Raw genomic sequence first — 13,339 nt, forward strand, 5'->3', positions numbered from 1 at the left:
CTCAGATTAGTATTCGCAGAATTTTTTTTTGCTGACGTGTTATATCTGGACGACCACAGTTTTGGTTGCCCCTTACAAAGGGAGTCGAACTCGACGTGTTGCAAACGTAGACGTAAATAAACGTATACGTCATTCGTACGGGAATAAAAATGTGTTGTTTTGATGGAAGATCTGAAGCAGTGTAAGAAGAGCAATTTTGCGATTTAAACTGAAATCAGACTAATCGTATTGTCTAACTGGTCATTTGGATAGCAACGCAAAAGTGACAGATGCATAATTACAAATCGAATTTTCATTCATAATTTGCAATTTATGAATGAAATTTGGAGTTTTAATTGCGCATCTGTCAATTTTTCGTTAATCTCTAACAGGCCAGTTACTTGTTCTGCCTCAGAACTTCTGAGTGTCATTTTCAGTCAAGTGACTCCCACGAAAGACGAGAAATATGAAAAACCGAAAAAAAGCAAACATTCACGTGTGTCAACCTTAGACAAACTAATGATTAGTCTAAGGTGTCAACGATGAATTAGAATTTTTAGGGATAAAAAGGAAATTGCAGAAAGTTTCTGTGAAGCAGGCCCTGTTTAAAGCGGCAACTACTTTATTAGAAGTAAACAAGACAAAACGTGCAATTGTGATTATGATTAAGTGTACTAACTGTGCATTTGTGCGGTTTCTCGCCGGTATGTTGACGGATGTGTACCACTAACATATATTGTGCTTTAAACGGTTTTTCTTCTCGAGAACAATCTTCCCACCTGCAGACAAACGATTTCTTGTTCGCGTGTATATGATCGTTGTTGATGTGTTTAACCAATTCGTCTTGTGTACCGAACTCTACGCTACAATCACGCCAGTGACAATTTGTTTCCATAAAGTCGCCCGGTTCATCTTTTAGGTCGGTCGTATCCACAACATTTTCGCCAGTGGTCGTACCGCTGTGTTGCATTGGTTCCCTTTTGATTCGTCCTTTTTTCGCTAAAATTTGGGTCGCACTATCGGCTTCGACTGTTGTAACCCTCATACTGGACGAAGGTTGTTCAGTAGGCGATGGCTTACTGTTATACTCGGCATTACTATCGCGGTGGTGATGATGATCTTCCATCATACGCTAGAAGTCACAAAGAACGTTTTAGGCATGATTGTATTCGTTGTTTTCATAAACTGTTGTTTGCCTTACCGTTGGTTTCGTTATTCCATGGCCGGATGATGCATGCAATGACTGATGATGTGGAAGCGAAAACATACTAGATGTTGGAGAACCATGATGTGTCAAAGGATGCAATAATCCACCACGTAGTAAATGTGCTTGTAATTGTTGTAGATGAGGCGCCATACTGTTATGCATTCCTAATGATGGGCTCATCGTTCCAGCGGACAAATGTCCGTACGAGCCGCTCGCACTGCTACCGCGTGACGCATTTACAAGCGCTATCGAGTTTGGTGAGAAACGAATCATTGAATTAATGTCGAAAGAATCCGAGTAAGGTGATGACGACAGTGCTCTCTTTCGGCTTATCGAAGCTCTTAGACCAGCTCGTGGACTGCTCAACCGCGAACCATCAATGCTGAAGGGAAAGTCTGTGCTAGCTAATGAGCTAGGTGGATGAAGATCGGTCAATGTGGTTCGTGAGCCCAGATACTCTGACCCAAGACCGAGACCTACAATAAAAATTAAATTAATACAATTAAATAGATAAAAGAAAGCAATATCGAATTCATTTACAGTATGGTCACATGAGAAAAACGAAAGAAACAAAAAACCATTTCCAATTGAAGGTAACTAACAAAAAAGGAAAGAGCTCTTTAACATTTCCTTTAGATACCCAACCAATACATATAGTCTTCAAGTTACGGTACTTTCAAACGTAGCCTCAGATTAATTTCGTTGTGGTTTATTTAACACAAACTTTTATGCCCAAAAAAAGCTGCCATTTGAGTTCAAAATTTAAAATACTGTGTTTAAAAAAACGAACTATATGCGGTGGCTTAAAATCTTTCGTTCAAATGACATTAACTCTAACGTGGATGGCGTTTCAGACGGCCTTAAAGATGATCTATACGAACAGTGTAACCCGTTTTCCTCAGAGAGAGACTAAGACGACGGCTGGGACGCCGTTTCCGTCGTCATCTTAGCATCTCTCTGGGTTTCCTAGAATAGAGTGTTCCATTTCCAGCTATTACACGCAGAATTTAAAGTAAAAAAGTGGAAAAATGAGCAAACATAACGAAAATAGTTGCTAGAAATAGTTAATTTTCTGGTGAAAAAATTGGTAAGAAAGTGAGTTTTTAGGAAAGTTTGAACCCTATTTTACGCGAAGTCAAAGATTATTTTACGATTAAGTTTCTCCTGGATTAAACAATAACTGATTAGAATTGCAGATAACTTCATTTTAACGTAATAGTTTTCGACGACTTAGTAAATATTTTCAAATAAGTCTGCATCCAATGTGAGTGAGACCCCTTGGTGTAAACCAGTGCGCCAAGCAGTTTCTGCTTGTAGGGCGGCGAAATGTGAACATATTTCGTCTACTTTCGCTTAATTAGATAGGTATTGACCGTACCAATCAGGGAAAAAACTCGGTTCACCGGAGCGTGAGCTAGGTCTCTTGGAGTGAGCTCTTATCCGGCTACTCGGCCGTACAGTGAACGTGGAGTATTTTGTCAATATCTCGAGTAAATTTTGACCGAATTTCAGGATTTTTTTTTTTGTTTGAAAGGTATTAACGCATGTAAAGCGTCGGTAGAATTTCCAGTCTCCTAACAAATTGGTAAAAGTGAAATATCTTCGTAAAAATGGTACTTAGAGAGTTTCTGTTAACAGAGAAGTAATTGGTTATGTGTGTGGGGTTTCAGGGATTACATATATGGACAGCTATATTGAGCTATATACAGGCATATATAGCTATATAATAGCATATTCATCTGTGAAATGTTTATTTATAGTGAAATAAAGGTATATAGCGGTATGTTAAATAGGAATTTATGAAAGTTGACTTCGTACGGGGCTGTATATATTGCCTCCGGCAATTTATTTGTGTATGATAACAAGGCAAAGAGTGGATAATGTAAGTGATTTTAAAGGGCGAATAGTTTTTCAGTAGAGAAGAAAATGAAGTAAGAGAAATGAAGAGTTTCACATTAAAGGCTTTTGATACGAATAGATGTTTCGTACGGGTCGGCGTTAGCTATGTTTTTTTTAACGTGGATGGTATTTCAAACGGCCTTGAAGATAATCTATAGGTGCCTAACTTATAACTTCGACTAAGTTATTTGTGTAATACGTCTTTACAGTTTTCAACTATTTCAACTATTATCAAGGATGATAATGATTCCAAAACGGCACAGAAAGAAATTTCAATAAACTAACCATTTTTAGAGCATTGGTATTTTTTAAAGCTTTTTTTTGCCTGAACTTGTATTATCATACATATTATCATTTCAAAGTGTTATCCAACTTGACCTGATCTAGGTTATCTGGAAAGTTTGTATGGATGTTTCAGGCTACCTGAAACTTGATTTGACAGGTATGAGCGAGACCATAATCTAGTCAGGTTAGGTTCTTTTTCCTACCTGTACAGATTTGAACTTTCAGGTCGAACTACATTTCAGCCGCTGTTGAGCCGGTCGACCTATTGGGAGCTATATTTTTCGCATTGGAGTGAGAGCCACTCAAAGAATAAAGGTTAAAACCATAGTCAAAAGCTATCATCCAATGGTGCAAATACTTAGCGGAGATACGTAAGTTCATCTCAGAGAATACTAAAGTTTTCCCACTTGTAAAATGTTTGTGCAACGGACTGCTCTAGAAACTTTTAGTAGAAATATTCGCCGCAGGCGAAATTTTACAATTCTAACATGTTTCCAGAGTTCCCACGGCTTAGGAAAGCTCCTAAAATTATGAATTTTAGAAAATTTTAAAGGCAATTTTAGGAGTATTTTAGGAGATTTGGAAGGTAATTTTAGGAGAATTTTAGGAGGAATTTTTTAAAATGTGGGAAAGGTTGTATAATTAATTTCCGGAGAAATTTTTGCTCTGTTTCTCTGTTTCTCATACACTTCGTAAAATACTAAAAATGTTTAAGAAAATTGACAAAAAGTTATTTTTTTTTGTCGAAACATATTTTTCCTTATGTTTTTCCTTTAATAATTGAAACTTTTATGATTTCCTCTTTTCTGACGCCAGTCTCGACTAGCCAGCAACTGATCCTTTATCAGGTTTTTGTTGTCGACTTAAGATTCACCATAATTTTGTTTCCATCATTTATCAGCTCTTGTGCACTAAAAAGTTTTTTTCTACTGGATCTGGAGAGATTTCTCGATATCGGAAAGTTTTTCTGAACTCGATTTTGTTTTGTGAAGATGCTTTATTGAGATTATCTTCCGCCTCTTTATTCTTAAGAAGTAGTACCTTCTCGACTTTTTGTTGTTCGATAAAAGTAAAGTACATTGGAGCACATCTGGAAAATACGTCGATTCATTAGGAAGTCAGTGACGTTTATATTATTCAATGTGTCCTTAAACGTTCGAAGTGACACGATAGTCGCATCTTCTAACAAACTGCGATCCTCGATAATGTATTTATTTTCGCTAAATCCACGTTCAGGATCGCTATTTGCATGACTCAAAGAAAGGAGTGTTTTCGCAAGTTGAGTCAGGTTCATACAGAAGTTCAAATTCATTGCCGCATAATTTTGCTGTTTTTACCGTTTTTAGTTTTTCAGTATTATTAAAAAATTTCTTCGAGAGTGTGAGCTCATTTTAGGAATTTTAGGAGCTTTAGAAGATTTTAGGAGATTTTAGGAGGATTTGGTCCATTTTATGAATTTTATGAATTTTAGGAGGAGTGGGGTGACCGGGTGACGCACTTCCATTTAATACATTTAATCCATTTAATCCAAAAAAAAATTAGTTTTACCGAAATAATCAGGCTACCCACCTAAAAAAATGTAAACTAATTAATTAGCACGATTTCATCCATAGAGATCGGTTTCATATAAATATTGGTTAGGTTGTATCTCTATGGATGAAATTCGACAATCATATGGCCTCGGAATAAACCTATAGGATTCTCGTGTGACGTCTAATGAAACCAAATAAATTACCGCATCGACTTAGATTTTTAATTAAATGGTTGCGCGATTCACTGTCACAGTAAACGAGAAAAAGAAATGACCGCAACTGTGGTATTATTTGTATTTAGGTGAATTCTTCGCAGTTGTCACTTCTTTTTTGCGTTAATGTCACAACGAAGAATTCAACTTACTTGAAACACAACACACCAGCGACCATTTATTTTTGATTTAATGTCACCACGAAAAAAGGCTGTTGGCGCAACCTCCTTATAATATACAACCTTGGCAACCACAGCGGATCATACTGATGCATAGTGTGAGCTGTGTGGAATGTGTGGAATTCATTGAAAACGTGGAAATCATAAGATATGAGACTTTTGAGATGTCGTTCACTGTATAATTCTCGAATATTATCTACACTAATGCTAGGATCTTAGGATTTATTTTTTTATTTTTTGAGAAAGCGTTTTCAATGTTAATTACCGTGTAGTGAAGCTGACGGGCTAGTTGCATGTTGTAACGAGTACAAATGCTCCATATAGCCTGGAATCCTGTAGGCGGGATGAAAATCATGTTGATGCGTCGGTGGAGGTTGTAAAGTAGCCTCAGTGGATGTCGATGGCGGTGGTAGCATAGATGCAGCAACAGCTGCTGCACGCCTAGAAGCCAAGTATTGCAATTCCGAAAAACTGGTACTGTTACTTAGTCTGAAATAAGACAGAATCGCATTAAGATTACATTACAAACATTTAAATTGAAAGAGCAGATAAGAAGAAATGAGTTAAGATGTCAGTCCAGCAAAAATGTATTTTTAGCAGTCACAGCAAAAAAAAAACATGTAACATAAACAAAATGTTCGGTATTAATTTTTTATTATATACTAGTGTGGTACCCGACTTTGCCCGGGATTATTTTAATCGTTTCGTGGTTTCGTCTCATTATGATCCTTAAGGCACAAAAAACGTAGTTCGTAACTCGTGATGAAAGCAGAATTTTTCAGGACTAGTTTTCGTCAATTTTTGTTCATCAACGTCCATATATCGACATGTGTCAATGTATCTGATGACGAATAAAAATTGAATGTGAATTGAAATGTACAGATAACTCAAGGGACAGAGCACTTGCCTGAGTTAATTTCACAATTAATTACTTTCTATAAAAAATAATTCATATTGAAAATATTTTCAATCGTCAAAATTAAATTATCCCCATAACAGTTTTTCATATATCAAAATAAAATTTTTCTTGCAAAAATATTTTCACGCGTCAAAGGAAAATTTTTATTTCACGCGTCAGAAATTTTAACGCGTTACAAAATGTTTCGAAGTTTAAGAAACGCATCCACGACGCAAACCGGAAAACAATTCGTGTGTCAAATAACGCATGACGCTCGTTCTTTCTAACTTTTCCTCATTAGTCGGTATGCCAAGTTTCAAATCTGTAGGACTTTCCATCTCTGGGCTCCTATTACGAACTAACACCATATACCGAAAGGTGTGAACAACTCGGATTGATAACACTGATCAGACGTCGTATTAATGCAATCATTTTGTTCATTCATGCATTAATCATCGGAAAGTACCAATCGCCGTACCTGCGTTCGCTGATCACACTCAATCCTGGAACGCGTATCATGCGGAACCCGGACTTTATTAAAATCGGAACACACGACAACTCGCCATTCGTTGTGGCATGCATTTTATTCAATATAGCAGCACGGCATGTTGACCCAACGCTGCCGAGTGGTCAATTCCGCACCTCTTTGCTAAGACTTCCCGACGACCTGTTTCACCGATGGGTGGCACTGTGACCCAACCGAATCATGACACTTGATTTTTTTTTCTCGCTTTCCTTTTTTTGATCTCTACCTGTTTATTTCTCTATTTTGTATTGACCAGCTAAGTTATCTTTTCTGTATTGTGATATTTTTCTTGTGATTACCTTTTTATGTGATGTGTTCCTAGTGTCTAGGCGCTTCTTCTTCTTTCTTTTTCTACTATATCTTTGTACTACCTGTTGTATTTACCTGTGATCCGTCGGCTGTATTAGCCTGACGTAAAATAAACGAATTGAATTGAATTGAATAGAGAGACAAACCAACAAACAAACATTAAACTTTATATTATAGATTTATATGCTCAACTCATACATAATTGTGTTAGTGGCGCGAGAAGGAAAAGAGTGTGACTTATAAATGCTTCTTATAATAGGGGAATTCCTTTCATTTTATTTATACTCGATATACGCTCATATATCCAGTATATCGAGTATAATTGAATATACTCCGTATAAACCGCATATCTTTGACAACCGTCACATGAAAACAATTAAATTTTACCACGACGGATTTTGGTCAAACAAACTGCCAGTGTGTAGCGCGTGATCTCAGTAGTCCGGTAACGCAATTAGTTTTTCAATCGGACCAATATCTGCCGAGCGATAGGACTTTAAAATCGAGTTGTGATCAGTACGTAAAATTTTTTTTTTGAAAGTCTTATCGCTCAGCCGATATTGGTCCGATTGAAAAACTAATTACATTGCCGGGTTCCTGAGATCGTTCGCTACACACTGGCAGTTTGTTTGACCCAAATCCGTCGAGGTAAAATTTAATTATTTTTCAGATGAGTTGTCAAAGATATGCGATTTATACGTATAAGAAAAATGAACTGAGTTCCCCTAATGTATGTAAAGGCTATGTAGGAGCTTGTCTCCTACATGTATATGACATGTTGTATATAATCGTACACATAGCAATCGTATTATTTCCGAGCATCGTTCCGAACATATTTATAATATTGTAATGTCACGTTGTGGCAGTTTAAATTTTCATTTTCGATTTAATTATTCGATTTCTAAACCTAACTTGTGGTTGTTGTGAATATACTATACACTGTTGAAGACAAAACTAAGAATATGTTTAAACTTTATGCGAAAAGGCGAAAAAGTAACATTGTATTATTGTTGAACAATGGGTACAACATTATAAGCCATATGAATATCAAAACACGCCAACACACACCATACTTGATATTTATATAAATATTTTCAAAGCTTAATTTTATTCAAGTGGTGTTACGTGTGAGGTGTTTTGTTTCACTAACGTTTTTATTAAGAGGATATGGCTAGCACTCATACATTTATAATGCTAATCATAACATGAATAATTATTCTACTAAAAAAAATCTTTTGTTACGATTTAAATAATTCTTGGAGAGTATTCCAAGTCTCGACTTTAGTAAATCAAGTATATTAGTGTGGGTGTTAATGTCCACGATGTATTGGAGAAGATACACTCCATGAGGATCTCAAAAAGAGGCTTTGGGTGAGTATAGTATCCCAGGAGGAACATTATCCCAGGCGATAAATAAAGACTAGGTCTCACCTTTTGGGCGGGTCAGGTCCCTTGACACTTTTCTAAATGTATTTTTGACTTGTCACATTTAATACATAATATATTTACTGTATTAATGACTCCAGGCAAATGACAGTAAAATTTGACAATTTTTTTTTTCTTGGAAACCATCGAGTGTAAGGTGGAATTATTTTTGACCACTTTTTGAGCATCAACCTCAAATCATAAATAAAATATGACTCGTGGATATTACGACCCTCGCTTCGCTCTGGCCGTAAACTTCCCACTCGTATGAGCTGTCTATTATTCTGTTTGATTGCATTTTTTTACATCAGAGTAGATGCGAAGTTTGTTTTGTGAATGTGGAACGAGGACTTTTTCACAAAATAAAAAAGTGCGATAGATATTCTTCTCTTACAATTTTGCGTAAAAAAAGGAAGTTCCCCGGTACTTAATATACCTTCACATGGTGACATGGTAATAAATGAACTTAATTAGTTTTTGGTTCATCGTTAAAAATAACTCAGTTTACCAATATTTTCGGTAAATTGGTACCACTCTATAATGGTAAAGGGATTAAAAATATTTGTAAAAGGAGAAATTTATTGGTAGACCGAGAAAAAATAATCACTCGATTTCCCATTCACAAAACCTTCAATTGTGAATAAAATGTCACGACTCGTGTGAATTACGGCCCTCGCTTTGCTCTGGCCGCAAACTTCACACTCGTAAAATTTTTACAATATTCATTTAATTCCATGTATTTAAAAAAAATCTTCAAAAATTAGTTGAGATAATTCATCTTATATTCCCTGCAAAATTTAACGTTTTTATTAAAATTTCTTACACTTTTTAATCAAAGTGTGCTAATTTGATAACAGGCATTTTGCTGGCGTAAGATGTGGTTGTAAAGGGAGTAAAAAACTACTGACTTGATATATAACAAACAACTTGATAGTCAACTATCAAATTTCATAGTCAACTATCAAGTTGTTAGGAAGAGATGTTTACAAGTTAGAAGATGGACATCAAATGATGAAATTATTCTTCCTACAAGTTTCATGCACGTCGAAAACATACTTATACGATTTACACACACTACGCAACAAAATCAAATTTCATCAAAGTAATCTTTTTGAATTGAGGCTATGATCAACAGTATAAAATCCCGTTTTTCTCGGATAGCTTCCAGAACCTTAGTCCTACATAGCCCATCTTCGAACTTAGCCTCGGGATTTTAATTCCACGTATTTAAAAAAAAAAGAATCATTCAAATTGGTTAAAAATTACTCAAGTTATCGTGCCCTCAACGATTTTTTGTTTACCATATTTAACGTTTTTCATAGCATTTCATACATTTTCAATCACAGTGAACCTTTTTGTTACCCACATTTTTCGGTATTTTCTGGTGTAAGACCCTGACTTTTTATACAAACGAAGAAATCAAGCGAAAATTCTTTTCGCAATAACTTCTAGATTATTACTACGATACTTTCCATGAACAAACTTAACCACAAGAATTTCGGTCCTCGTCAAATAATTTTTTTCTTCTAAAAATCCGTTAAGAATTGCTCGAGTTATCGTTTTATCGAGCATAGAGACAAAAAGTCTCTTGGGAATATCACAGAGATCACCCATCCGTTATCCGTTGTTTTAGTATGTAACCAAGGCACGACACTGTCTGATCACGACACCGTTTAGAACAAAAAACAAATCCTAGAAAATTTAACTTTCAAACAAACACACACTTGAAAGGCGATAACGCTGCTGGATTTTTAGAACATTTCAGTACTGCAAGGCCCTTTAAGTATGAGTGCAAGTGCATGAACCGATTTCACCAATTTAAGAATTTTTTAAACTATGTGAATTCCCATTTTTTTAGAATGAGCTATTTGAGCCATTGACATAATAAAAAATCATATTAAAATTAAAATTCGTCACGAAGTCAGTCTACTGTGAAGTTTCTTTAAGATAATTATTTTAATAAATTCGAATTTATGTTTGTAGTGACGAAGTCCATTGTATTGATCAATATCTTTCCCGAACTGGCACAATGAACATTCGGGCTTTTCGATTTTTTACAAATGTTCGTCATTCATCGCCCGAAGAGCTTTTGGGCAGTCAGTCCGGCTGTGCAGTCATAAACACATAAACATGCCATTTACGTCAATAAATGTTTCTCCGACAAAATGAAAAAAAAAATGTCCAAACTGAAACTATCAAACATAACAAGTCAATTACTGTTTAATTACATTATTTAGTTAACATTTTGTATGCACCAAGTCTACTTAAAGGATAAAAAGTCTCCTCACGTCGCGTTCTACGTTGATTCTTTAAAAAAAAGTACAAAAAAAAACAAAATCTTCTTGTGAACTTGCATGTGGAATACATACATCGTGTAATTTGCTTATGCATGCGCTGTCCACACGAAACCTGTTCGAGAACCGTAGTAAAAATAAAATTATACATCCTAACATTTACATTTTACAGCGCCAATATATGAAGAAACTCTTTTCTTCGTACATTTATATATTTGGTTTGTGTTTAAAATGAAGATGCTGTTTAATTTATGGGTTTATCAAGGAATACAACATACTTAAGTGAAGAAATATTTTTGTGTGGAACCGGTTCTATTAGAAGGCTTTGGTCGATCAATTAGGCACAGGTAATTAATTCTGTCGAGCAATTTTGGTATTGGATTATAAAGGGAAAATGAATTTTTCACAATTGATTAAGTTTTACAGAAAATTAGGGAATTAGGGAAAAAATGCTGCTATATTTAATACCATTAGTACCGTCAATAATAATTGATAGAGTAGTATTTTGACACACCCAATATTCTGTTATTATACTAACTCCTTTGATCCAGGTTAGTAAATATCAGTCAAAAAACCTTAAATGGATAAATGTGTCGCAAGTCTTCGTGTCTGTACTTACAAAATAACTGATATGGCTAATGGTGACGCATTCTAAGCCTGAACGCAAAAAATTGAACAACGAAAGTTTTACCAAAACAATTGCGTCACAAGTGGCAGATGATAAGGAAACAATTGTTAAGGTAGTTGTTCAAATAGGGAAAGATCCTGAAAGAAAGGAATAAAAATGGAAGGAAATAAGCAAAACAAAACGCCGTTCTAGGGACACGTTGTCAGCTTGTCCTCCTTGGCTTCACTTCGCTAGGACTAGTCCTAAAAGCTTCCGCTTTCCATCACTGAGCACAAAAAAAAACTACTTTTATTGCCTATCCCCCAGTAATAATGTTGTTACATGAACATTTCCCACCCGCGGAAAGCGGTCACGCTTTTGCTTTAACTATTTTTCTTTCTTTCTTTCTTTTATTTTTTCTTGCTTCTTTCTTGCAACACTTTTCGATCAATTGAATTGTGATAATTTTCTATTTTTTCTATTGTTTATATACAAACTTGACTTCTGTGATTTCTGTTGTCTAATTTCCTAACCTGTCTGTCTGTATTAGATCGACTTTAAACGATAATAATAGTACATTATTGCCCCATTGGTAGGCAAATGATGGAAATGGTACTTCTTGTGTGAAATTTACCGAGACGCCGCGCCGTAGCCGAGGTCGGTAAACACACAAAAAGTACCTGTAATGCTCTTAGCATTAATATAAAATAAAACGTGCTGGGTCAAATATGATAACAATTTCATTGAGCTCTTTATCACTGATCTTTTACATTATGATGGCTGAGCAAAGAATAAACTTTTGGCTAAGTCACACCAAATAACAAATAATGTCTGATAACAGGTGGAGCAATACGTTGCGATGTTTATTATGACACATTGACAAGAAATGAATAGGGGTAGTGTGTCGAGTTTGGGACACTACATTACATTTCCATCATTTACAACATTGCTAAGTAAGGTATTTTATTCAAAAACTAGAGGTAAAGTTTTGGATCAGTGCAATAAAGTTAAAACTTTAACTCATGTTTAATAGCATGGAAATTTTCATTACATACCAGCAAAAATGTATCACATGAAATATTCTTTAGGTATTTGTAGCACTGAAGTCGAAACAACAGTTATTGGATGAACCAATGAATTAAAAAATAAATTTCAACGCATTCTTATATATGAAAATAAAGCGAGTTGATCAAATTCAAGGCTGCCTTTGGTATGGTTGTTGCGCGTTTCATTTTGAATTTGTAGAGGATTTATGGTGTGAATGTACGCACAACAGGCAAACTAGAGGCTTAGGTGCTAGGGTACCTACGCCACCCACTTATACTAACTAACTAACTATGGTGTGAATGTAGATTCATCAAAACTTCCATTTTTTCAACACCTATGGCCAAACAGTTCTAATTTTGCATTTTTCACTTATTTTCGAAAGCAATCAACACATTCACTTCACTTCACAAAAAAATTTATTGTAACACCACCAAAATCGACAAATATTATGAAAATTAGACATCTAGCATCTCATACAAAAAAAAAACAATTGAAGCAGCAAGAAACGTCTGTGTGTAAATCCTCGAAATAATGCAACAAACGGACCTTCAACAGATGTTTGGTGACAATGTCAAGTGGCGATAAACATAAACAAAGTTCACGATCAACGTAAAATGTTGATTTAAACTTGCCAAGTACAACCCATTGCGCGACTATAACAAGCCGGAACGTTATGGGTTGTATTCATTAAGGCTAAAATCCATACAAATTAGTTCACTTACAAAAACGGAGAACAGCTGAACATTTTTATTAAAAGTTTTCAGACACTTTATCCTTCTCAAGACAACAGTGTATTCTTTAATCACAGAAGCATTGCACAAACGTCATTATCATTGGCGTTATGAGACCGTGTGACTTCGGCTCATATCACAAAATTGCCTCTCATGTTATGAACTACCTCTGCAGCATCCAATGTCATCTACTATTTCTGTACCAGAAA

General features: G+C 35.4%; 1 protein-coding gene across 1 annotated transcript in view; it reads right to left on the reverse strand.

Annotated features, from left to right (window-relative positions):
• The window catches only part of LOC119083559 (transcriptional activator cubitus interruptus), a 61,699-nt gene that overhangs the window by 7,865 nt on the left and 40,495 nt on the right, over positions 1-13,339 (reverse strand). Inside the window, exons 3-5 of the mRNA XM_037193278.1 lie at positions 5,559-5,782; positions 1,181-1,662; positions 659-1,111 (exon numbers count right to left, since the gene is read on the reverse strand). Coding sequence (XP_037049173.1) covers positions 659-1,111; positions 1,181-1,662; positions 5,559-5,782 — 1,159 coding nt within the window. The remainder of the gene's footprint in view (positions 1-658; positions 1,112-1,180; positions 1,663-5,558; positions 5,783-13,339) is intronic.

Source organism: Bradysia coprophila, unplaced genomic scaffold, assembly GCF_014529535.1.
Source record: "Bradysia coprophila strain Holo2 unplaced genomic scaffold, BU_Bcop_v1 contig_70, whole genome shotgun sequence".
NCBI classification, from domain to species: Eukaryota; Metazoa; Arthropoda; class Insecta; order Diptera; family Sciaridae; genus Bradysia; species Bradysia coprophila.